Source organism: Astatotilapia calliptera, chromosome 18, assembly GCF_964374335.1.
Source record: "Astatotilapia calliptera chromosome 18, fAstCal68.1, whole genome shotgun sequence".
Lineage (NCBI taxonomy): Eukaryota > Metazoa > Chordata > Actinopteri > Cichliformes > Cichlidae > Astatotilapia > Astatotilapia calliptera.
The window spans coordinates 32,041,597-32,067,168 of NC_137439.1; the positions used below are offsets into that span (position 1 = coordinate 32,041,597).

Here is a 25,572-nt window from a genome sequence, read left to right on the forward strand (position 1 = left end):
CAGATAAGTTACAAATAATTGATTTCTCTTACAGACCTTCTAGAAAAGTCTCGTGTGACCTTCCAGCTCAAAGCTGAGAGGGACTACCACATTTTCTACCAGATCCTGTCTCAGATAAAGCCTGAACTTCTGGGTACACAGTCATTAACCTTAAGAACTATCACTATATGGAAAACAGCTAGACATTTTGTAATTTTATATTTTTCTATCTCCTTAGAGATGCTGCTCATTACCAACAACCCTTATGACTACGCCTTCATCTCCCAAGGAGAGACAACAGTAGCCTCTATCAATGATTCTGAAGAGCTGATGGCCACTGATGTGAGTTGAATCTTAGATGCACTGCGGCAATTTTAGTCGAAAATTCAAAAGCAAAAACGAAAATAGTAAAATAATGTTTTTGATTTTTGTCAGGAAGCCTTTGATGTTCTGGGCTTCACTCAAGAAGAGAAGAACAGTATTTACAAGCTTACTGGTGCAATCATGCACTATGGCAACATGAAGTTTAAACAGAAGCAGAGAGAAGAGCAGGCAGAGGCTGATGGTACTGAAGGTGAGAGAAGACTATTGACAAACTACAGTCAGTGAGGATCTCTGTGGGCACTGATGACTTTAAATCAAAACTGCTATTTTGCCACAGATGCTGACAAAGTAGCTTATCTGATGGGCCTGAACTCTGCTGACCTCATCAAAGGTCTCTGTCACCCAAGAGTCAAAGTAGGAAATGAGTGGGTCACCAAGGGACAAAATGTGGCCCAGGTGAGATAATATGAAACTTTTGGAGAATTCCAAAATAATTCCCTAAACTTTATCAAGGTGTACTTTTATGCATTTCCTTGTTAGGTGAACTATGCTATCGGTGCGCTGTCAAAGTCAGTGTATGAGAAGATGTTTCTGTGGATGGTAATAAGAATCAACCAGTCCCTGGACACCAAACAGCCTCGGCAGTATTTTATTGGGGTGCTTGACATTGCTGGATTTGAGATCTTTGATGTGAGTTTGGAAATATTATATTCTTCTTATATGGTAGTCCTGGATGTAAAATACAATTTAAATCCTGATCATACTGTTGTCCGTCTCACTTCAGTTCAACACCTTTGAGCAGATGTGCATCAACTTCACCAACGAAAAACTGCAACAATTTTTCAACCACCACATGTTTGTACTGGAGCAGGAAGAGTACAAGAAAGAGGGCATCGAATGGACTTTCATTGACTTTGGCATGGATCTGCAGGCCTGTATCGACCTGATTGAAAAGGTGAAACACTGTACAATTACATGTTCAGCTAAAACTAATACAAATATAGTCTTTAACAAACACTTATACTTTCTGTCCTTTAGCCCATGGGTATCATGTCCATCCTTGAAGAGGAGTGCATGTTCCCCAAAGCCAGTGATGCCACCTTTAAAGCTAAGCTCTATGACAACCACCTGGGAAAATCCAGCAACTTCCAGAAGCCCAGAGTTGTCAAAGGAAAACCAGAGGCTCACTTTGCCCTGGTTCACTACGCTGGAACTGTTGATTATAATATCAACAACTGGTTGGTGAAGAACAAGGATCCTCTGAATGAGACTGTTGTGGCATTGTACCAAAAGTCGACCGTCAAACTTCTTGCAACTCTCTTTGCAAATTATGCAGGAGCTGACTCGGGTAGGTTTTAAAAAATTACTAGCATCTTAGTTTACAAGTGATTATTAAAGCATCATGTAATAAGCTACTAGCCCAACCTTCCCCTGCCCACTTTCCCACAAATAACAACTGTATCTTACAGCTGAATCTGGTGGGAAGGGCAAAGGTGGAACCAAGAAGAAAGGTTCTTCCTTCCAAACTGTATCAGCTTTGCACAGGGTAATACCAGTATAACTGTACATGTTATAGATTGGTTAATAGAAACATTATTCCTGAATTTAGGACCTTAAAAGTCATTTTGAATTGTAATGTATTTTGAAGGACAATGGCAATTCTTTTCTCTATGATGTGCTATCAGGAGAACTTGAACAAGCTGATGACCAACTTGAGGTCGACTCACCCTCACTTTGTACGCTGCATCATCCCCAACGAGACCAAGACTCCAGGGGCCATGGAGAACCCTCTGGTGATGCACCAGCTGCGCTGTAACGGTGTGCTGGAAGGCATCAGGATCTGCAGAAAGGGTTTCCCCAACAGGATCCTCTATGGAGATTTCAAGCAGAGGTGTCTGTTAGATAATTGGAAAATATAAGCAACATCAAATTTCTTAGTTATCCATTCTGGTGTGTTTTTGTGGTTTGACATTTTATGTAATATAAAATAAAGTTGAAATGCTCACTTTTTTCCCCCAGGTATCGCATTTTAAACCCAAGTGCTATTCCTGAAGGACAGTTCATCGATAACAAAAAGGCTTCAGAGAAGCTTTTGGGCTCTTTGGATATAGATCACAACCAGTACAAACTGGGTCACACCAAGGTCAGTACTGATAGAACAAATTTTGGCATATGCTGTTATTCTTGGTGTTATCATGTCCATGATGATAATAAAGTGGTCAAGAGTAATTCTAACACACACAAAAAGTGCCTTCAACATGGGTTTCTTGATCTTAGGTATTCTTCAAAGCTGGGTTGCTTGGACTGCTGGAGGAGATGCGAGATGACCGTTTAGCTCTAATCATCACGAGGATACAAGCAAGATCCCGAGGTGTTCTTGCAAGAATTGAATTTCAGAAGATTGTTGAACGCAGGTATTTGGTACAATGAAACTCCGATTTCAAATCAGTTCAAAAGTTACATGAAAAATGGAATATCAAAGAAATGACAAAACATTTTAATAAAGGTAGCATTCGTCTTCCTTTCATTAACTGAAAGTCAAAAACACCGCTAGGTTGTGTGCTATGGTCTTTAGTTTTGAGGAGGTTTCACAACATTACTTTTAGGATCAGGTGAAGTCCAAAAGTTTGAACCAAATGAGTTTGGTGTAAAAGTCCTCTGACACTGTATTGTAGTCTCAATACCTTACACTATCCTAGCAAGCTATTTTATTTTCCTTGGAACACTGAAAACATCTTCATAAAGGGTACAAATTAAATAAAGAACGTAATTTATTTATTAATTAATGTTGGTTCTGCGCTTTAGCAGGCCCGCTAGCTCAGAGACTCATCACCCATGAAGAAAGCAAGACAACAACTTAACCGGTCTTTACTTGATAGCAAGGGAAGGCTGGTCGGAACCAGGCTCTTGGAGCTGAACGCTCCTCACCTGTTTCCCAGCCAACTTCAAAGAAACAGCCTTCCCTGCAGCCTTTTATTCAGTGAATACAAGCACCACCCATATGGTCACAAAAAGTTAAAACACTGTGTGTGTGTGTGTGTGTGTGTGTGTGTGTGTGTGTGTGTGTGTGTGTGTGTGTGTGTGTGTGTGTATGTGTATACATGACTTCCCGCCACACAATATATGCTTACAACTGTTTAACCACATTTCCTAGTTATCCACAGGACATCTCCCCACACCCGTATATGGCCTAACTTTAATGGTTTAATGGTTAGGCTAGATGAGTATGGCTAAATGGCCGTGAGTGAACATCCTCCACAAGATAAGGAAACCAGAATCTCACATGGACTGTGCCTGCGGTTAAACATTCCAGCCTCCCCAGCATTCAACAGGCCGGGGAGGAGAACAAAAGAATATCTAAACATGCTGTTTAAGGCAAAGTTTACAAATTTAAGTACAACAATGGCAACATTAAACAATTTACTCTGACAATTAATATTTTCAGGTTTATTTAGATATAATAGATACTTTCACACTCACAAACTGAAGACTGAAAAAACGATTGATTGACATTAAATAAGCAGAGTCTGGATTACTACAGAATTTTTTACAAGTCAAATGTCTGCAGGGATGCTCTTCTTGTGATCCAGTGGAACATCCGTGCCTTCATGGGGGTCAAAAATTGGCCCTGGATGAAGATGTTCTTCAAGATCAAACCTCTGCTGAAGTCAGCAGAGACTGAGAAAGAGATGGCCAACATGAAGGAAGAGTTTGCCAAACTGAAAGAGGCTTATGCAAAATCAGAAGCCCGCAGGAAAGAACTGGAAGAGAAAATGGTCACTCTTCTCCAAGAAAAGAACGACCTGCAGCTCCAAGTTCAGGCTGTATGTTAAAGGATAGTTTCTTACAGTATGACAACAAATATCAACATCACATGTATTGTGTGTGTTTGTCGGCTTAATGCGTATGTCATACTTTTTGTCTTCAGGAGCAAGACAATCTAGGCGATGCTGAAGAAAGATGTGAGGGGCTGATCAAGAGCAAAATTCAGCTGGAGGCCAAAATCAAAGAGCTGACAGAGAGGCTGGAGGATGAGGAGGAGATGAATGCAGAACTGACTGCTAAGAAGAGGAAGCTGGAGGACGAGTGCTCCGAGCTGAAGAAAGACATCGATGACTTAGAGTTAACTCTAGCTAAAGTGGAGAAGGAGAAGCATGCCACTGAGAACAAGGTACTTGATGTTTCTATTTCTGACAACAAGGGTATGAAAAAGAGACGTTTCTAAACTGTGCACAGAATTTGTAATACCATCATTTACCTGCAACAGGTCAAGAACCTTGTTGAAGAGATGGCTGCTCAGGATGAGATCATTGCCAAGCTGACCAAGGAAAAGAAAGCTTTACAGGAAGCTCATCAGCAAACTCTGGACGACCTGCAGAGTGAGGAAGACAAAGTCAACACTCTGACCAAGGCCAAGGCTAAGCTGGAGCAGCAAGTGGATGATGTAAGAACTTTTAAATAATAATACTTTTTTATGTATTTACATTTTATATATATTTACTTTTTATATATATTTACTTTTTTCCCCACAGCTTGAGGGGTCTTTAGAACAAGAAAAGAAAGTCCGTATGGACCTTGAGCGAGCAAAGAGGAAGCTTGAAGGAGACCTCAAGTTAGCTCAAGAAAGTATCATGGACCTAGAAAATGATAAGCAGCAGCTCGAAGAGAGGCTGAAGAAGTAAGAATTAAGAACTGAACTTCTAACACTTGTTTTCATAACAAAGTTATTTTGTACCAGCAAAATATATTTTTTCCATCCACAGGAAAGATTTTGAGATTAGTCAACTGAACGGTAAAATAGAAGATGAACAAGTAATGAGTGCCCAGCTCCAGAAAAAACTGAAGGAGTTGCAGGTGATAAAAGAATAGAACAAAGTGTGAAAAGTGGTGAAAAGTAACGTAGAGCAACAAAATTTCATGGCATGGTGTGCCTTGATTTTGGTCTAGGCTCGTATTGAGGAGCTGGAGGAAGAGCTCGAAGCAGAGAGAGCTGCTCGAGCCAAGGTGGAGAAGCAGAGAGCTGACCTGGCCAGAGAGCTGGAGGAGATCAGTGAGAGGTTGGAGGAGGCTGGAGGAGCCACAGCTGCCCAGATTGAGATGAACAAGAAGAGGGAGGCCGAGTTCCAGAAACTGCGCAGAGACCTCGAAGAGGCCACTCTGCACCACGAAGCCACTACTGCCACGCTCAGGAAGAAACAAGCCGACAGTGTTGCTGAGCTGGGAGAGCAGATTGACAACCTGCAGAGAGTCAAGCAGAAACTGGAGAAGGAGAAGAGTGAGCTCAGACTGGAGCTGGATGATGTGGTCTCCAATATGGAACAAATTGTCAAGGCAAAGGTAAGTTACTTTCAGGTATTAGGGATTGTTCTCATTGCCAAATCAAACATTAATTTTATAATTGTGTACATGATTGGCCATCTACTGCTTTTTGTTCACAGAACAACTTGGAGAAAATGTGCAGGTCTCTGGAAGACCAGATGAATGAATATAAAACAAAATCAGAAGAGGGACAGCGTGCCATCAATGACTTCACCATGCAGAAAGCAAAGCTTCAAACTGAGAACGGTATGCATTAGACCTGAACAGCATATTTTAGTTGTGCCAGTGTGCGGTACTGAATTGAATGTTATGCTTAAATAAGGTGAACTTTTGAGGCAGCTTGAGGAAAAGGATTCTCTGGTGTCTCAACTCACGAGAGGAAAACAGTCGTACACTCAGCAAATTGAAGACCTGAAAAGACAACTGGAGGAAGAAGTCAAGGTAGCAAATAATCATCAGTGTAACCTCATTAGGTAGAGACCATTGGTACACCCAGTGCATAAAGATACATTTTCTTTTAGGCCAAGAACGCATTAGCCCATGCAGTGCAGTCTTCTCGCCATGACTGTGACCTGCTCAGGGAGCAGTATGAGGAGGAGCAGGAGGCTAAAGCTGAACTGCAACGTAGCATGTCCAAGGCCAACTCTGAGGTGGCTCAGTGGAGAACCAAGTATGAAACTGATGCCATCCAGAGGACCGAAGAACTAGAAGAGGCCAAGTAAGCCAAATACACTAAGTCCACGAACTCAGCAAAGGTAAAGAGCGTTTAACCACAAATACATATTTTCATCACCTAGAAAGAAGCTGGCTCAGCGTCTGCAGGAGGCTGAGGAGGCTGTTGAAGCAGTGAATGCTAAATGTTCCTCTCTGGAGAAGACCAAACACAGGCTGCAGAATGAGATTGAAGATCTCATGGTGGATGTAGAGAGGTCTAATGCTGCTGCTGCTGCTCTGGACAAGAAACAAAGAAACTTTGACAAGGTTTTCATCCGGCACTTATTATTTCACTGAAGCAGAAGGTCAATCTTTTATCTAAAATGAAAACTTTCTTGTAGGTCTTGGCAGAGTGGAAACAGAAGTACGAGGAGTCTCAAACAGAGCTGGAGAGCTCTCAGAAAGATGCCAGGTCTCTGAGCACTGAGCTCTTCAAACTGAAGAACTCCTATGAAGAATCTCTTGAACATTTGGAGACCATGAAGAGAGAGAACAAGAACTTACAAGGTGACATAATTACCCATTAAAATCATACATGAACAGTTTGTTCACAGTATAACGGCATTTATTTTTTACAATATGCCCTCAGAGGAAATATCTGACCTCACTGAACAAATTAGCGAAGGTGGAAAGAATATTCATGAGCTTGAGAAGATTCGAAAGCAGTTGGAACAAGAGAAGTCTGAGATACAGACAGCTCTGGAGGAAGCAGAGGTAAGCTGCTGCATACTGGCCTTTTTCAAATTTGAAAGATTTTAGGTTGTGAGGATTAATTCATTACAAGTTATGTAGTCATTGTGTCTAATTTCTATTTGTGACAGGCCACACTGGAGCATGAGGAAGGGAAGATTCTCAGAGCCCAACTTGAGTTTAACCAAGTAAAGGCTGACATTGAGCGCAAGCTAGCTGAGAAAGATGAAGAAATGGAGCAATCGAAAAGAAACCACCAGCGAACTGTGGATACTCTTCAAAGCTCTCTGGAGGCTGAGACTCGCAGCAGGAATGAGGCCCTGCGTCTGAAAAAGAAGATGGAAGGAGACCTCAATGAGATGGAGATCCAGCTAAGCCAGGCTAACAGGCAGGCAGCTGAGGCCCAGAAACAACTTAAGGCCGTCCATGCCCATCTGAAGGTCTGAATAAACAAGCAGTTCTACTTCTTTGAAACAAAAATCAAAACCAAAGTGAAACATCAGTTAAAATTTTGGGGGTTTTTATCTTCAAGGATACTCAACTTCAGCTGGACGACTCTCTGCGAGCCAGTGATGATATGAAGGAAAACATTGCCATTGTTGAGCGACGCAACAACCTTCTTCAGGCTGAAGTGGAGGAGCTGAGAGCAGCTCTGGATCAAACGGAGAGAAGCCGCAAACTTGCAGAGCAAGAGCTGCTGGATGTCAGTGAGAGAGTGCAGCTACTGCACTCACAGGTAAGACTGGAGAAGACTTGATACAGAAACTATCTATTGAAAATATACTCAGGAATTTAAAAAATCATATTTTTCATCTGAACACCAGAACACCAGCCTGATAAACCAAAAGAAGAAGCTGGAGGCTGATACATCCCAGCTTCAAACTGAAGTGGAGGAGGCAGTGCAGGAGTGCAGGAATGCAGAGGAGAAGGCCAAGAAGGCCATCACTGATGCTGCCATGATGGCAGAGGAGCTGAAGAAGGAGCAGGACACCAGCGCTCATCTGGAGCGAATGAAGAAGAACATGGAGCAAACCATCAAAGACCTGCAGCACCGCCTGGATGAAGCTGAGCAGATCGCCATGAAGGGAGGCAAGAAGCAGATTCAGAAGCTCGAGGCCAGGGTGGGTATAACACTTCAGTCTCTCCCTATAATCTCTTTGACTACAGCATCTATATATCAAATAAATAGCTGGTCTAAATTTAAGTGATGTTATCTGAATTTTGTTGTGGGATCTGAATTTTATAGGTCAAGGAACTTGAAAATGAGGTGGAAAATGAGCAGAAAAAGGCCAGCGATGCTGTGAAGGGAGTAAGAAAGTATGAAAGGCGTATCAAGGAGCTTACTTATCAGGTAACTTTAATTCTTAACCAGTTAGCTTGTCTGATGGAAATTATACTCAGAAACAAAACTATGTAAAAATTTGTACTAATTAGACCGAAGAAGATCGCAAAAATCTAGCACGTCTTCAAGATTTGGTGGACAAGCTGCAGCTAAAGGTCAAGTCCTACAAGAAGGCTGCAGAGGAAGCTGTAAGTTATACAGATTTTAAATACCGCCCTTACATCTGACCACTGACTGAATATTTTCTTTACAAACAATATTGTGCTTCTGTTCTACAGGAGGAACAGGCCAACAGTAATCTTACCAAGTTCCGCAAACTTCAACATGAGCTCGATGAAGCTGAGGAGCGAGCTGACATTGCCGAGTCTCAGGTCAACAAGCTGCGCGCCAAAAGCCGTGATGTGGGATCAAAGGTTCGTATGTGTACATGTTAAAAAAAAGTGTTAGTCCGGAATAGTAGGACTCTTAGCATCCTGCTGACAGATCACCAACACAAATTCTAGCTTTTTATCTCAAGGATCATTGACAAAAATAAAAGCGAAAGCATGCATTGTAGTCTCACTGCAGAATCACTGTAGAGTGAGCATTGACTGTTTTCACTTCATTTACAATCCAGCTCTTCTTTTCAAATCAAAAAATGATTACTAATGATCCTCTTTTCCCCTCTTTCTTGTTTCAGAAAGGACTTGATGAAGAATGAAGTTCACCTTGAAATGATCATTTCTGAGACACCTCTTGGTCCTGCAATGAAGTCTCCCTATGCATGTGTTTTTGTTTAGTAGAATAAAGTTAATGAGCATCTCAAACAGTGTTGTGAGTTTCATTGATAAAAGTGTTTGCTGTTTATACTGGTGAGAACCAAACTTGATTTTACAAAACAAAAAAATATAAAATTTGAACCAAACTAGTAGAAAAATAAGATCAAAATTAACTAAAAGGATAGCAACAAAGATAAAGTAAAAGTGTTATGTTTTAAATGTCTATTACTGGTATTAAAGAATTGCATTATAAGGAATGTATCGGTAATTTGACTGAATTTCCCCATAGATATAGTAATATGTAGTTTTCCCTCTCACACTTCTTTCCAATGAAAGGAGGGAACAAGTTGTCAGTTGTACTTACTGTGATTTCAGACAAAATCACAAAAACTAATACATTACAATAAAAAAAGCATTTTGGTATTCAATATAGTAGAGAATACAAAATTCGAAACCATGGTCACTAAATCAATTTCTTTGAGCTTTTAGAAATAAAAAATGTGTTGCAGAAAACTATGTGTAGCTTATAAATGACAAAGTCGTTCCCATTGGGACTATTATTAATTCAATTCAATTTTATTTATATAGTTCCAAATCACAACACCAGTCGCCTCAAGGCGCTTTATTTTGTAAGGTAGACAATGGTATTATTACTAGGCAGCTTTTATACCTCATTCATCAGAAGTCAGTCAAACATCAAATGACCACCAGATGGCGCTCACAGATCCATTTCTTATAGTTTGATAATGGAACTTACTCTACATGTTACATGATAAGAAGAGTTTGCTTTGTCATTTTCTTTAAAATTTCAGTCATTTTATATGTTTTATATTTCCCTGTAGCATGACATCTAACATTTTTTTAAATGTTTTTTGGGTGTTCTGGATTTAAATGAGATTAAAATAGGTGACAATGGTATTGAAGAAGACTTTAAAAGAATAATTAGTGACATGTGAAGAGAGGACTGCAGAATTCAGGTTGATTGATTCAAATAAGAAAATAAATCCATTTTTTTTCTATAACACTTACTTAAATGACACTACCAACTAGAAAATGCAGAAGAATTTTATGAATGTAGTCTTGAACTATTATTATTATTATTACTCTAGGAAGCTACTAAGAACAATATGCTTATGTACAGAACTGTAAATGACACAGTGCTTGATAAGTGAGACATTTCTACTCCACATGCACCCACAATAGATAATTAACAAAACAAGCTCACAGACTACTCTTTTTGCATAAATATGAGCCATCTTCTCACTACTTCTTTCGGGTATAGAAAACTGGACATCATCCAGAGACACAACCATTTATTTCTGACTATTTCTTTCCATTTTGATATGACTAAAGGCTAACATACTGAAAAACTAAACTATAAAAGTGAAAACTACTAACCTTCACATCAGTAGTAGTGCCCATTCTTTCTTTTAACAAGCACTCTCTTTTTGGAGCCAGACTGGGGAGGGCCATTTGGAGCACAGGATACAAGCAGACTTGACAGACTGGCAGCAGATAATCTGGTCTTGGTGTGTCCTCCAACAGGAAATAGTACATTAACAATATGAGCATATTAGGTCTAAAAGAAATGTTTTCTATTTTTGCCATTTCCGCAATCAGGAATGAGAAGTTCTGCATAAAGTAAAACAAAAAGTTGATAATAAAATCTTTAAATGGCCAACATTACCTTTTCAATATTTCATGAGAGGATCTCTTGGTCACTACCTCATCTGAAGACAAGCAGTACTCTGGACTTGATCCTATAGAGAGGTCCATAGTCTGAATGAGTGAGAAGAGGACAAGGGAGGAGAACAATCAACTCCTGTAAGCCTCTGTTAAAGTTCAACACCACTTAGAAGTGACCTTTCACAGTAACATAGGACAAATTCTGCCAATAGCTTTGCTGGATCTAGTTTCACACTTAAGTGAGGCAAGGTGCCTCACACCTTCTTTTGTGTGCTCATGTGATCATAAAAGTCAAAGACACAAAGACCGTGGACAGCTGGGAATGAGACCTTAAATGGCTGGAAGAGTACTCTCCTAGAGCCTGGAATAGACAGAGGATAAGTAAAGGAGAAGGAAATGGGATCTGATAGAAAGTCACATAATTGAGGTTGTAGAAGGATTTCATTTGTGCCAGACCTTCATCAGACCTTCATCAAACAAACAAACAAAAAAAACAACAGCAAACAAACAAAGAAAAGAAACTGATGAGAAACTTTGAAAGCTGATTTGCCCTCCTTGTCTTGTTTTAGAGGTTTCATTTGTAACACATACAGGTTTATTTGTTCATGCATTTTGCACTGAACGTAGATTAATTATAGTATATTGCTTTATATAAATGATATATTATCCCACAATACGCTAGCTATAGTATATATAGCATATTGTTATGTTCCCTTGAGGTTATCACCTGTTGCTGCTGGTCAAAGAAGAAATACAAACCAATCTCAACTACTTGCGTCACAAGCTGTCCCCAAGCTATACTCTGAACCGCCAAGCCCTCAAAGGCAGCCAACAGGAATTTCACAAGTTATCTTTGTGCTCAAGGATAAAGGGAAGAAAACAATTCCATGTCAACAGAAGCCAGCCAAGTGCACTAGCTGCATGTCACATCTGATAGCAGGTTGAAGTATATAGCTACATAGTCAGGGGTCATTTGTGCCCTCTCGTCTTTTGTTCTAGTGGCAAAAGGTCATTTATTTAATAGAAAACTAAATGAAATAAAAGGTTTGCTTCATCTGGAGAAAGACAAAAATAATTTGCATTCTTGTGAGAAGAGTTATGACCTCTAAAATTAAGAACACTTTGCATGTAGAGCTCTTAATTTATGTTGGGCTAAAACTTTTTGCAAAATGAATCAATCAATACAAAAATGAAATTAAACGTTCACATCTGTGTGTATTTCCTTATATCTCTGTCTCTTTATCATAGAGACAGAGTTGAAACACAATATGAATAATTTTACAATAACAATAATAATAATATAACAACAATAACCAAGAAATAAAGTCCAGCATCAGGAAAACTCCCACTGCTCTTCCACCAGAAATCATTTTGTCTATTAAAACTGTGTAGAGGAAAGGGGAAGGCAACGTTATTTGTAAGACCCAAGAGATGTACATGCAAGTACAACAAATACCCATTTTATATACTATTGTGCTATTGATCTGCTGAACGGACCAAGATTTTTCTTCTCTGTTCAGAAACAGCTGATGACGAGTTACAGTAACATAGAACATACACACATGTATTACATGTGACACACTATTAGGGAGGTCATGCTCCTTGATCAATTAAATATGACTTACTGCAAATTTTAGCATAGCAACACAATTATACTACTCATATTGCTGAGTGAAGACCCCACAAACACAACACATGAAAGTTGCAGTGAACCATTCATATGCTTGCTTGAACTGCAGAAAGATAACGGAAGCTAAAAGAAGAATCATATTACAGATGCTCTTTAGTAAAATAGAGGAGTTATAATTTTGTTAATATTAATTTGGTACAAAACTTACAGCCCTTTGATTCCCTTTTTTCATGAAACATGAACTTGGGTTGGATTGCATTGCATCTGAACACATCTATTGTTGGTAAAGAAAAGTAAAGAATGCAGAGTGACCAGGGTTAGACTAAGGGTGTCGATCTAATTGAGAACAGTGGTGAGTGATAATAAAGGGACTTCACAGCTGCGACCTTGGCCTTGTCTTGCCTCTCTGTAGACAACAGCTGCTCTTTATTCTTCCTCTTGAAATGTATTTTACACCCTATTGCTTTACAGACTATTGTTGAACTTTAGATGTCAAGATGCTTAAAGTGACACAAATCCTAGCCTACTGTATTCATATGTTGAACAGACGACAGAGTGCAAAAGCCTATGACATGGTGGCTCTACCTTCTAATTAACAAATATCCTTTTTTTTTTCATCCCGAAAAAAAAATCGGCCTAATTATTGTTCCCTAAAATAGAAACCCTGGTTAAAATATCTGAATCTCTATCTCATGGTGTTTTGGCTTACCATTTGTTTTAAACCTACTTACAAATAATTAATTAGATACTGATACTTAGAATTAGACAGACGATGATAGATAGATAGATAGATAGATAGATAGATAGATAGATAGATAGATAGATAGATAGATAGACAGACAGACAGACAGACAGACAGACAGACAGACAGACAGACTACCATCTGCCCTAGCCTCCCCCACCTCCTCCTTCACCCTTCTTTGTCATGCCCATGTGGGTGCATTACTCTGTTGCTCACAAGGTGAGAGCAGCAAATAGCTGCTCCAGGCTCTACCCAATTTGGAGAATGCTTTTTGTGATAGACAACCTGGATGCCATTTCTCTGATATTCATTCCCATATTTGGTTGACCTACAACCTTTATTAATGGAGAGGTAGCCTGGTCAGCCACTGGATCAGTCATTTCTCTTAAGGTTGACAGTCAGAGGTAAGAGAACACCCACGCAGGTATAAAAGTTTTAATTATATTAAAATTTCTGCTGCTAGCTATATTTTGTAATAGGTTAGCAATTGATTTGAGTGACAGGACTCCTGTTTCTGTGAACCTTGCTGTCAAATGTCTAATGAATTTGTGATGTTATATGTGATCTTTGGTTCCTTTCTGTGTGCTTCATATGAATAGCACAAATCGTTACTTCCTGTGGAGTGAAACGCCTAAGGTAAAATTTAAAGCTACACTTCTTGAATTTCTGAATCAGTTAACTTAAATGCATTTTTCTATTGGTGCATGTGTGTGTCAGAAAAGAATGGGCATTTTTGTTGCAATTATGTCTGTTTGGGGTTGCTGGTCTTAAATACCCAAACACCTCAAACACCTTTAGTAGTTGTGTCTCATGCAAAGACCTGCTGCATAACACGTTAATTTGAGCCTTCTGCATACTAAAAGTTACCGGAAATGCTTGATATACAAGAATATAAATATTTTTTGTTGTTTTTAGAAATTCTTTTACTGTCTCTGTTACTAAACCTGCTTTGTGTGCATTTTTCCTGGGTCTTACATGAATTTGGTTAATATATGCTTATGCTTATTTACATTTAATAGACATTTTTTTAAAGGTTGAAAAATGGGGGATGCTGCCATGAAAGAGTTTGGGGCGGCGGCTCCTTACCTGAGAAAGTCAGATAAGGAGCGTCTGGAGGCCCAGACTCGCCCATTTGACATGAAAAAACAGTGTTTCATTCCTGACCCTGAAGTTGAGTACGTTAAAGCAACAATCACTAGCCGCGATGGCGACAAAGTCACCGTCGACACTGAATTTGGAAAGGTATATTCATCATATCAGTTCCATTCAAATGTATTTTAGTTTTTAGCTTTGTGCAATACCTGGTACTTCTTTTTGCAGACCGTCACAGTGAAGGAGTGCGATGTGCACCCTCAGAACCCGCCTAAGTTTGATAAAATTGAAGACATGGCGATGTTCACCTTCCTCCATGAACCAGCTGTGCTGTTTAACCTCAAAGAGCGTTACGCAGCGTGGATGATCTACGTGAGTTACCAAACTTGAAAGTTATCTTTAGTGAAATAACATTTTCGCATCTGAAACAAAATTTAATATCCCTCTCTTTACATGACAGACCTACTCTGGGTTGTTCTGTGTGACTGTCAATCCCTACAAGTGGCTGCCAGTCTACAATCAGGAGGTGGTCGTTGCCTACAGAGGAAAGAAGAGGACTGAAGCTCCTCCTCATATCTTCTCCATCTCTGACAATGGCTACCAGTACATGCTGGCAGGTACAAATATCCCTTTTAGCATTCATCTTGATTGACATTTTGTTTGGACATCGTCGCATTTTCCCTGATCTTCTGATATTCTCTTGCTGACAGACAGAGAAAACCAGTCAATCCTTATCACGTAAGTAACTTTACCAACAAGGGTCTTTTTTCAGCAGTTAAGAGTTATACTTCTTGGTCTTGAAATGTATGTCTTTTTCTACTCAGTGGAGAATCTGGAGCTGGAAAGACTGTCAACACCAAGCGTGTCATTCAGTACTTTGCCAGCATTGCTGCTGTCCCAAGTGGGAAGAAAGATTCAGCTGCAGAGAAGAAGGTTCTTACGAGACAAGATTTTCTTAATGTTCGACAAATAAAATATAGTCATAATATTGCTGTTTTTCAAGGTTCTTTTTTGTTTAACTAAATCAGGGAACCCTTGAAGATCAAATCATCCAGGCTAACCCCGCTCTAGAGGCCTTTGGCAATGCCAAAACCATTAGGAATGACAACTCCTCCAGATTTGTGAGTGTCTGTATCTGGCTGATGTCAGACTACTTGTTTACATTCATAAATGAAGTTACTTCTTATTCCAAAAATACAAGTGAACACACATTTTCCTCCCAGGGTAAATTCATCCGTATTCATTTTGACAACCGAGGAAAGCTGGCCTCGGCTGACATCGAGACCTGTAAGTAAAATTAAGATAATCCATGTATCCATTTTCTGAGCCATTTTTGTTTGGTTGGAGGCCTCTGGAAATATGAACCAAGAGTGCTTTAACCATGCAAAGCCTGTTTAAAACTGGAGTATTATTTCATAATTAAACATTTGAAAAACTCTATTAAATTTGTTACTGTGTGTCACACTTTCATACCATTTATAATAACTCATTCAGACCTTTTGGAAAAGTCTCGTGTGACCTTCCAGCTCAAAGCTGAGAGGGACTACCACATTTTCTACCAGATCCTGTCTCAGATAAAGCCTGAACTTCTAGGTAAGGATGAGTACAGGACAGGTGTTTGATTTGTACTCAATCATACATTTCATAGTGAAATAAACATTTTCTATTTAATTTTAGAGATGCTGCTCATCACCAACAACCCTTATGACTACGCCTTCATCTCCCAAGGAGAGACAACAGTAGCCTCTATCAATGATTCTGAAGAGCTGATGGCCACTGATGTGAGTTGAATCTCAGATTCACTGCAGCAATTTTAGTCGAAAATTCATTTAATAAAACAAAAAAGAAAATAGTAAAATTAATGTTTTTGATTTTCGTCAGGAAGCCTTTGATGTTCTGGGCTTCACTCAAGAAGAGAAGAACAGTATTTACAAGCTTACTGGTGCAATCATGCACTATGGCAACATGAAGTTTAAACAGAAGCAGAGAGAAGAGCAGGCAGAGGCTGATGGTACTGAAGGTGAATATAATTATAACATAATAGATTATATTCAAATAACTAGGCACTCTGACGCCTGACTAATGCCAGACCTGATGAATCAAGGAATCACTTAAATAGAAGCTAAATGGAACCTAACAAAGTGAAGGATACAACAATGTAAAAAAACCCCTCTACAACAGACGACATCTATCAGTCTGCAAAGGGTTAAAAATCAATTTCTTAGGCTTTGGAACTGCAAGAAGCCATGGTGAGAGCCACTATCCACCAGAAAAACAGACAGCTCTGGGGGAGAACAGTTAAAGTACAATTTAAAGTAAAAAAAATACTGAATGTGAATGGATGATGTTATTTTTGTCAGAACATCTTAAACTGTGCAAAATAAAATATGCAAAAAATGTATCACTGTCACTATTTCTCAGATGCTGACAAAGTTGCATATCTGATGGGCCTGAACTCTGCTGACCTCATCAAAGGTCTCTGTCACCCAAGAGTCAAAGTAGGAAACGAGTGGGTCACCAAAGGACAGAATGTCGCCCAGGTACAGAGTTACAGGGAATTTTGTCAGGCTTTGATTTAATGAAAACGCACCATTTATTTTGAATCACATATTTCCGTTCTAAGGTGTACTACGCTATCGGTGCACTGGCTAAGTCAGTATATGAGAAGATGTTTCTGTGGATGGTGGTGAGAATCAACCAGTCCCTGGACACCAAACAGCCCCGCCAGTATTTTATTGGGGTGCTTGACATTGCTGGATTTGAGATCTTTGATGTGAGTTTGGAAAAATAAGTTCTTATAATCTTATAAATGGTTGTCCCTAATGTAAGGATGCATTTTAAATCATGAACATACTGTGGTCCATTTCATTTCAGTTCAACACCTTTGAGCAGATGTGCATCAACTTCACCAATGAAAAACTGCAACAGTTTTTCAACCACCACATGTTTGTACTGGAGCAGGAAGAGTACAAGAAAGAGGGCATCGAATGGGAGTTCATTGATTTTGGTATGGATCTGCAGGCCTGTATCGACCTGATTGAAAAGGTGTGACACTGGACTATATAAAAAATTTCTATTTTTATCCCACTGTTTGTGCATGTTATTCTTAAAACTAAAATGTATGTTAACATTTTTGTCATGAAAATTGTTTTTCTTCATTATATTTATCTTAGCCCATGGGTATCATGTCCATCCTTGAAGAGGAGTGCATGTTCCCCAAAGCCAGTGATGCCACCTTTAAAGCTAAGCTCTATGACAACCACCTGGGAAAATCTAACAATTTCCAGAAGCCCAGAGTTGTCAAAGGAAAACCAGAGGCTCATTTTTCCCTTGTGCACTACGCTGGAACTGTTGATTACAATATCAACAACTGGTTGGTGAAGAACAAGGATCCTCTGAATGAGACTGTTGTTGGTCTTTTCCAGAAGTCTAACCTTAAGCTTTTAGGCGTGCTTTTTGCCGGATATGCAGGAGCTGATTCAGGTATTTTGACATCCCATAGTGAAAATTAGAAGTCAATAATAATTTACAACAACAACAACAGTATTGTAATCAATTTTTCTACAGATTTGAAATGCCTTAAAAATCTGTTGTGATCTGTTGGTTCTCTCAATAAAGTTCGACATTAATTTTTTTTTAGCTCAGGAAGGTGGGAAGGGCAAAGGTGGAACCAAGAAGAAAGGTTCTTCCTTCCAAACTGTATCAGCTTTGCACAGGGTGAGATATGTTTTTATTTTTTAATGTAAAGGAGAGATTGTACCGAGTTATACATCATGACTTCAGCAAGAATTTCTCATTAGTTTGATAGAGGTTCAAAACTTTGTTCTGATTTGCCCAGTTTTGAAGTTATAGACACTGAAATTAACCAGGCGACACAAACCCTTTATGAGCTGCATTAGAAAGGTCAACAATCTGACTAAAATTGACTATGGCAACTACTTTGTAAACACCCAAAAGGAAACTTACGTACTTACTGTACTTGGTGTCAAAAGCAATAGCAACAATTTACATATGAAAAACTTTCAGGAGAACTTGAACAAGCTGATGACCAACTTGAGGTCAACTCACCCTCACTTTGTACGCTGCATCATCCCCAACGAGACCAAGACTCCAGGGGCCATGGAGAACCCTCTGGTGATGCACCAGCTGCGCTGTAACGGTGTGCTGGAAGGCATCAGGATCTGCAGAAAGGGTTTCCCCAACAGGATCCTCTATGGAGATTTCAAGCAGAGGTTTAAGTTCTCTTAAAACAAATGCATATTAGTATCAATCCATCCATATTAGTAAGTACTTGAAAAGAAACAACTCTTTCATCTGTTGTTTTTCTAACAAAGGTACCGTATTTTGAACCCTAACGCCATTCCCGAGGGACAGTTCATTGACAACAAGAAGGCTGCTGAAAAACTTTTGGGTTCTTTAGATTTAGACCACAGCCAGTACAAACTGGGACACACCAAGGTCAGTATTTGCATACTTATAGAACACTTTGAACAGAAACAAGCTGTTACTGACTCTGCTATGTGTTGCTGTAAAAGGTGTTTTTCAAGGCTGGGCTGTTGGGCCAGCTAGAGGAGATGAGAGATGACAGATTAGCCTTAATCATCACTGGCATCCAAGCTCGATCAAGAGGCCTTCTGGCAAGAGTTGAATTCCAGAAGATTGTTGAACGCAGGTAACTTATCAAAGCTTGGTCAAATTCTGTTAGCCAACTCAGTTTATGTTGTGCAGCACAATGTCAAAACAGATTTGCATCATTAAAATTTATCATCTGTCCAGTATACAAGACATATTTTCCACTGAACCATATTTTATCACCGAACAAAATATCAAAATGCAATATGTTCATGGACTTATGGACACAAAATACGGCAACTGTCATTAGATACATGCATAGGAGAATGTTGTGAGGGTTTGGTTAAATATATTAAAAACATATTTTTAATGAAGGATTAACGGTGGGTGGAGTTTTACAAACACTGATTATCTGTTGTCTGCAGGGATGCTCTTCTTGTGATCCAGTGGAACATCCGTGCCTTCATGGGGGTCAAAAATTGGCCCTGGATGAAGATGTTCTTCAAGATCAAACCTCTGCTGAAGTCAGCAGAGACTGAGAAAGAGATGGCCAACATGAAGGAAGAGTTTGCCAAACTGAAAGAGGCTTATGCAAAATCAGAAGCCCGCAGGAAAGAACTGGAAGAGAAAATGGTCACTCTTCTCCAAGAAAAGAACGACCTGCAGCTCCAAGTTCAGGCTGTATGTTAAAGGATAGTTTCTTACAGTATGACAACAAATATCAACATCACATGTATTGTGTGTGTTTGTCGGCTTAATGCGTATGTCATACTTTTTGTCTTCAGGAGCAAGACAATCTAGGCGATGCTGAAGAAAGATGTGAGGGGCTGATCAAGAGCAAAATTCAGCTGGAGGCCAAAATCAAAGAGCTGACAGAGAGGCTGGAGGATGAGGAGGAGATGAATGCAGAACTGACTGCTAAGAAGAGGAAGCTGGAGGACGAGTGCTCCGAGCTGAAGAAAGACATCGATGACTTAGAGTTAACTCTAGCTAAAGTGGAGAAGGAGAAGCATGCCACTGAGAACAAGGTACAACAAACCTATTAATGACTGTCATTGTGAAATTAATCTGTTACTAAACTGAACCTCTATTCTGGCTATAGGTAAAAAACTTGACTGAGGAAATGGCTGCATTGGATGAAATCATTGCCAAGCTGACCAAGGAAAAGAAAGCTTTACAGGAAGCTCATCAGCAAACTCTGGACGACCTGCAGAGTGAGGAAGACAAAGTCAACTCTCTAACTAAGGCCAAGACTAAGCTGGAGCAGCAAGTGGATGATGTAAGAACATAGACTGACTTTGGTAGTTAATGAATAATAATTTTAATATATCAGTACCATTGTAATAATATTTATTTTCCCCCACAGCTTGAGGGGTCTTTAGAGCAAGAAAAGAAAGTCCGTATGGACCTTGAGCGAGCAAAGAGGAAGCTTGAAGGAGACCTCAAGTTAGCTCAAGAAAGTATCATGGACCTAGAAAATGATAAGCAGCAGCTCGAAGAGAGGCTGAAAAAGTAAGATGAGATGGGCAGGTTTACAATGAAGCAATAAAAACACACTTTCGATTGTGCCTCAAGTGAAACCTTTTTATTTTATATCCAAAGGAAAGATTTTGAAATCAGTCAGCTGAATGGTAAAGTTGAGGATGAGCAGGTGATGAGTGCCCAGCTCCAGAAAAAACTGAAGGAGTTGCAGGTAACGAATCAAACAAGACCCATGAAAAAGAAAAAGAAAAACATATGGTTTGGAGGAGTAAAATTAAATGTCAAGGTTTGCTTTTGACTCCGATCTAGGCTCGTATTGAGGAGCTGGAGGAAGAGCTAGAAGCAGAGAGAGCTGCTCGAGCCAAGGTGGAGAAGCAGAGAGCTGACCTGGCCAGAGAGCTGGAGGAGATCAGTGAGAGGTTGGAGGAGGCTGGAGGAGCCACAGCTGCCCAGATTGAGATGAACAAGAAGAGGGAGGCCGAGTTCCAGAAACTGCGCAGAGACCTCGAAGAGGCCACTCTGCACCACGAAGCCACTACTGCCACACTCAGGAAGAAACAAGCCGACAGTGTTGCTGAGCTGGGAGAGCAGATTGACAACCTGCAGAGAGTCAAGCAGAAACTGGAGAAGGAGAAGAGTGAGCTCAGACTGGAGCTGGATGATGTGGTCTCCAATATGGAACAAATTGTCAAGGCAAAGGTAAGTTACTTTCAGGTATTAGGGATTGTTCTCATTGCCAAATCAAACATTAATTTTATAATTGTGTACATGATTGGCCATCTACTGCTTTTTGTTCACAGAACAACTTGGAGAAAATGTGCAGGTCTCTGGAAGACCAGATGAATGAATATAAAACAAAATCAGAAGAGGGACAGCGTGCCATCAATGACTTCACCATGCAGAAAGCAAAGCTTCAAACTGAGAACGGTATGCATTAGACCTGAACAGCATATTTTAGTTGTGCCAGTGTGCGGTACTGAATTGAATGTTATGCTTAAATAAGGTGAACTTTTGAGGCAGCTTGAGGAAAAGGATTCTCTGGTGTCTCAACTCACGAGAGGAAAACAGTCGTACACTCAGCAAATTGAAGACCTGAAAAGACAACTGGAGGAAGAAGTCAAGGTAGCAAATAATCATCAGTGTAACCTCATTAGGTAGAGACCATTGGTACACCCAGTGCATAAAGATACATTTTCTTTTAGGCCAAGAACGCATTAGCCCATGCAGTGCAGTCTTCTCGCCATGACTGTGACCTGCTCAGGGAGCAGTATGAGGAGGAGCAGGAGGCTAAAGCTGAACTGCAACGTAGCATGTCCAAGGCCAACTCTGAGGTGGCTCAGTGGAGAACCAAGTATGAAACTGATGCCATCCAGAGGACCGAAGAACTAGAAGAGGCCAAGTAAGCCAAATACACTAAGTCCACGAACTCAGCAAAGGTAAAGAGCGTTTAACCACAAATACATATTTTCATCACCTAGAAAGAAGCTGGCTCAGCGTCTGCAGGAGGCTGAGGAGGCTGTTGAAGCAGTGAATGCTAAATGTTCCTCTCTGGAGAAGACAAAACACAGGCTGCAGAATGAGATTGAAGATCTCATGGTGGATGTAGAGAGGTCTAATGCTGCTGCTGCTGCTCTGGACAAGAAACAAAGAAACTTTGACAAGGTTTTCATCCGGCACTTATTATTTCACTGAAGCAGAAGGTCAATCTTTTATCTAAAATGAAAACTTTCTTGTAGGTCTTGGCAGAGTGGAAACAGAAGTACGAGGAGTCTCAAACAGAGCTGGAGAGCTCTCAGAAAGATGCCAGGTCTCTGAGCACTGAGCTCTTCAAACTGAAGAACTCCTATGAAGAATCTCTTGAACATTTGGAGACCATGAAGAGAGAGAACAAGAACTTACAAGGTGACTTAATTACCCATTAAAATCATACATGAACAGTTTGTTCACAGTATAACGGCATTTATTTTTTACAATATGCCCTCAGAGGAAATATCTGACCTCACTGAACAAATTAGCGAAGGTGGAAAGAATATTCATGAGCTTGAGAAGATTCGAAAGCAGTTGGAACAAGAGAAGTCTGAGATACAGACAGCTCTGGAGGAAGCAGAGGTAAGCTGCTGCATACTGGCCTTTTTCAAATTTGAAAGATTTTAGGTTGTGAGGATTAATTCATTACAAGTTATGTAGTCATTGTGTCTAATTTCTATTTGTGACAGGCCACACTGGAGCATGAGGAAGGGAAGATTCTCAGAGCCCAACTTGAGTTTAACCAAGTAAAGGCTGACATTGAGCGCAAGCTAGCTGAGAAAGATGAAGAAATGGAGCAATCGAAAAGAAACCACCAGCGAACTGTGGATACTCTTCAAAGCTCTCTGGAGGCTGAGACTCGCAGCAGGAATGAGGCCCTGCGTCTGAAAAAGAAGATGGAGGGAGACCTCAATGAGATGGAGATCCAGCTAAGCCAGGCTAACAGGCAGGCAGCTGAGGCCCAGAAACAACTTAAGGCCGTCCATGCCCATCTGAAGGTCTGAATAAACAAGCAGTTCTACTTCTTTGAAACAAAAATCAAAACCAAAGTGAAACATCAGTTAAAATTTTGGGGGTTTTTATCTTCAAGGATACTCAACTTCAGCTGGACGACTCTCTGCGAGCCAGTGATGATATGAAGGAAAACATTGTCATTGTTGAGCGACGCAACAACCTTCTTCAGGCTGAAGTGGAGGAGCTGAGAGCAGCTCTGGATCAAACGGAGAGAAGCCGCAAACTTGCAGAGCAAGAGCTGCTGGATGTCAGTGAGAGAGTGCAGCTACTGCACTCACAGGTAAGACTGGAGAAGACTTGATACAGAAACTATCTATTGAAAATATACTCAGGAATTTAAAAAATCACATTTTTCATCTGAACACCAGAACACCAGCCTGATAAACCAAAAGAAGAAGCTGGAGGCTGATACATCCCAGCTTCAAACTGAAGTGGAGGAGTCAGTGCAGGAGTGCAGGAATGCAGAGGAGAAGGCCAAGAAGGCCATCACTGATGCTGCCATGATGGCAGAGGAGCTGAAGAAAGAGCAGGACACCAGCGCTCATCTGGAGCGAATGAAGAAGAACATGGAGCAAACCATCAAAGACCTGCAGCACCGCCTGGATGAAGCTGAGCAGATCGCCATGAAGGGAGGCAAGAAGCAGATTCAGAAGCTCGAGGCCAGGGTAAGTCAAAATCGTGTTAATGAAGTCAAATCGATATAATAAATTACCAAATCATCAAACAAGGAAAATATTTAGTATGTTATAAGTAATCTTTTTGTTCAACAGATCAGAGAATTGGAGAGTGAAGTTGAAGTTGAACAAAGGAAATCAAGTGATGCCGTCAAGGGAATACGAAAATATGAGAGACGGATTAAAGAGCTGACGTATCAGGTATTTTTGAGTCACCTTAGAGAATGAGGGAAGAAACAGTAAAAATTAAATTCATATTTACTTTGACTCAGAGAAATACAATTTTTTTCTTGTTTGCTTCCAGACAGAAGAGGATCGTAAGAATCTTACCCGTCTGCAAGATCTGGTGGACAAGTTGCAGCTAAAGGTGAAATCCTACAAGAAAGCTGCTGAGGAAGCTGTAAGTAGTCTTTGCATTTACATTTTACACACTAAAAAAGCATTGCACCTGTTCATCATTTCTACTCGCCTATTAATCATATAGAAATATAGAAAATATACAGCAGGTCATCTTAAGGATATTGTGCTTCTGTTCTACAGGAGGAACAGGCCAACAGTAATCTTACCAAGTTCCGCAAACTTCAACATGAGCTCGATGAAGCTGAGGAAAGAGCTGACATTGCCGAGTCTCAGGTCAACAAACTACGTGTCAAAAGCCGTGACGCAGGGTCAAAGGTCAGTATCTGTATAATGACACATCGCATGTATCTGTTTTAGGAATTTTATAAAGATTTCATTTACCATCAGAATCCACAGATGCATTTTACAGTTTGCATATAACTGCATATTTAAAAGTTAATTTTACAAATATGTCCAAAATTGAATCTACAACACTTGAAAGTTTTCAGTTTTGTCACATTAAAGTGAACCATTAATATGTCCAATAATACTTAACAATATTTCATTCTCTCTTGTTTGTGTCTCTGTTTCCAGAAAGGTCATGATGAGGAGTAAAACACATGGTCTGAATCCCTGTTTCTGAGACATCGGATGTATTAGTAACGGTGTCTCCCTATGCATGTTGGTTGGTCAGTAGAATAAAATGAATCTGCATCGGAAACTGTGTCTTGACTTTTTTTTGTTGCTTATTAGTGGCAGTCCTATTAATTAATATAACATATAAGAAATATAACTAAAAAATTAAACTGTAAAATGTAAGTACAGCTTGAATATAACATGATACTGCATACACTTTTCTCAAATAATTTGGAATCAAGAAAATGTATCACACGTGTGAAAATGGCTATTAAATGGTTATTAAAAAAGCAGAGTGGATATCATGTGAGACAATCTACAGACTCGAAGATTGATTTAGAGTTTTTGATCACAGAACAAAAAATACATTATGACCCAGCTGTATTCTAAGGAGCTTGGAAAGAAAAGTGTCTGGACTTCTTTAAGTTTCATCTGACAAGCTTCTTCAGTTCTAAGAGCAAATGGTGGAGAGTCCCATATTCTAAGCCTTATGGGAGTGTCACCAAGAGGGTCGTGGACCCCCTATTGATCCTCTACCTAATCAGGATGGGCCAGGATGTGAGTGGGCGTTAAGGCGTCTGGGAAGGGATCTCAAAACTGGATTATAGCTGGCAGACACCGTCTCTGTTCAAGGATGTTCGTTCACAGTGGACTTCTTTCACTCCTCTTTCAAACCATCTGTCCTCTCTGTCCAAAATGTGAAACTAGTTGTATCTTTCATATATAAGTTAATTAATAAATAATCATTAATTTCTTAATGGAGGAGTGAAAACAGTCTCCTGTACTCACTCTACACCTACGACTGCACAGCCACTAACAGCTCCAACATCATTGTGAAGTTTGCGGACGACACTACAGTGGTGGGTCTTATCACCAACGGTGATGAGACGGCTTACAGGGAGGAGGTCAGCGCCCTGACCCACTGGTGTCAAGACAACCATCTCACCCTCAACGTCGCAAAGACAAAGGAGTTGATAGTGGACTTCCGGAGGTGCAGAGAAGTACACACCCCCATCACCATCAACGGCGCTGCTGTGGAGAGAGTGAGCAGC

The 25,572-nt window shown here is 40.1% G+C and overlaps 2 protein-coding genes across 3 annotated transcripts in view; both read left to right on the forward strand.

Moving 5' to 3' along the window:
* The window catches only part of LOC113010939 (uncharacterized), a 31,282-nt gene extending 22,108 nt beyond the window's left edge, over positions 1-9,174 (forward strand). Inside the window, exons 46-75 of the mRNA XM_080293307.1 lie at positions 35-133; positions 218-321; positions 415-553; positions 641-759; positions 844-993; positions 1,088-1,258; positions 1,342-1,651; positions 1,773-1,849; positions 1,989-2,194; positions 2,323-2,446; positions 2,581-2,717; positions 3,872-4,127; positions 4,232-4,474; positions 4,571-4,747; positions 4,836-4,981; positions 5,067-5,157; positions 5,251-5,640; positions 5,742-5,868; positions 5,945-6,063; positions 6,144-6,340; positions 6,420-6,603; positions 6,678-6,843; positions 6,926-7,050; positions 7,158-7,466; positions 7,559-7,762; positions 7,851-8,147; positions 8,273-8,377; positions 8,461-8,556; positions 8,647-8,781; positions 9,048-9,174. Coding sequence (XP_080149433.1) covers positions 35-133; positions 218-321; positions 415-553; positions 641-759; positions 844-993; positions 1,088-1,258; positions 1,342-1,651; positions 1,773-1,849; positions 1,989-2,194; positions 2,323-2,446; positions 2,581-2,717; positions 3,872-4,127; positions 4,232-4,474; positions 4,571-4,747; positions 4,836-4,981; positions 5,067-5,157; positions 5,251-5,640; positions 5,742-5,868; positions 5,945-6,063; positions 6,144-6,340; positions 6,420-6,603; positions 6,678-6,843; positions 6,926-7,050; positions 7,158-7,466; positions 7,559-7,762; positions 7,851-8,147; positions 8,273-8,377; positions 8,461-8,556; positions 8,647-8,781; positions 9,048-9,068 — 5,024 coding nt within the window. The 3' untranslated portion in view covers positions 9,069-9,174. The remainder of the gene's footprint in view (positions 1-34; positions 134-217; positions 322-414; positions 554-640; positions 760-843; positions 994-1,087; positions 1,259-1,341; positions 1,652-1,772; positions 1,850-1,988; positions 2,195-2,322; positions 2,447-2,580; positions 2,718-3,871; positions 4,128-4,231; positions 4,475-4,570; positions 4,748-4,835; positions 4,982-5,066; positions 5,158-5,250; positions 5,641-5,741; positions 5,869-5,944; positions 6,064-6,143; positions 6,341-6,419; positions 6,604-6,677; positions 6,844-6,925; positions 7,051-7,157; positions 7,467-7,558; positions 7,763-7,850; positions 8,148-8,272; positions 8,378-8,460; positions 8,557-8,646; positions 8,782-9,047) is intronic.
* A 4,316-nt stretch (positions 9,175-13,490) lies between these two features.
* Positions 13,491-24,605, forward strand: LOC113010937 (myosin-7-like). Of its 2 annotated transcripts, none has more exons than XM_080293080.1 (39): positions 13,491-13,588; positions 13,784-13,820; positions 14,218-14,426; positions 14,505-14,648; positions 14,737-14,893; positions 14,987-15,014; positions 15,101-15,209; positions 15,305-15,397; positions 15,500-15,563; positions 15,771-15,869; positions 15,954-16,057; positions 16,158-16,296; positions 16,698-16,816; positions 16,900-17,049; positions 17,151-17,321; positions 17,450-17,759; positions 17,917-17,993; positions 18,303-18,508; positions 18,611-18,734; positions 18,812-18,948; positions 19,274-19,529; positions 19,634-19,876; positions 19,951-20,127; positions 20,215-20,360; positions 20,451-20,541; positions 20,640-21,029; positions 21,131-21,257; positions 21,334-21,452; positions 21,533-21,729; positions 21,809-21,992; positions 22,067-22,232; positions 22,315-22,439; positions 22,547-22,855; positions 22,948-23,151; positions 23,240-23,536; positions 23,642-23,746; positions 23,850-23,945; positions 24,086-24,220; positions 24,479-24,605. In XM_080293080.1, the coding sequence occupies exons 3-39, from the start codon at positions 14,226-14,228 to the stop codon at positions 24,497-24,499; spliced, it is 5,820 nt and encodes a 1,939-aa protein (XP_080149206.1). In that variant the 5' UTR covers positions 13,491-13,588; positions 13,784-13,820; positions 14,218-14,225; the 3' UTR covers positions 24,500-24,605. The 2 variants fall into 2 exon arrangements, with proteins under 2 accessions (XP_080149206.1, XP_026006019.2); XM_026150234.2 differs by having other exon boundaries at positions 13,509-13,588; positions 14,204-14,426.
* Positions 24,606-25,572: the final 967 nt, after the last annotated feature.

Bases quoted from the DNA above. Each gene is read 5' to 3' on its own strand.
- LOC113010937 (XM_080293080.1), top strand. From the start codon at position 14,226: ATGGGGGATGCTGCCATGAAAGAGTTTGGGGCGGCGGCTCCTTACCTG. The intron at 15,870-15,953 runs GTAAGGATGAGT...ATTTAATTTTAG, and splicing joins GATAAAGCCTGAACTTCTAG to AGATGCTGCTCATCACCAAC. The intron at 18,509-18,610 runs GTTTAAGTTCTC...TTTCTAACAAAG, and splicing joins TATGGAGATTTCAAGCAGAG to GTACCGTATTTTGAACCCTA.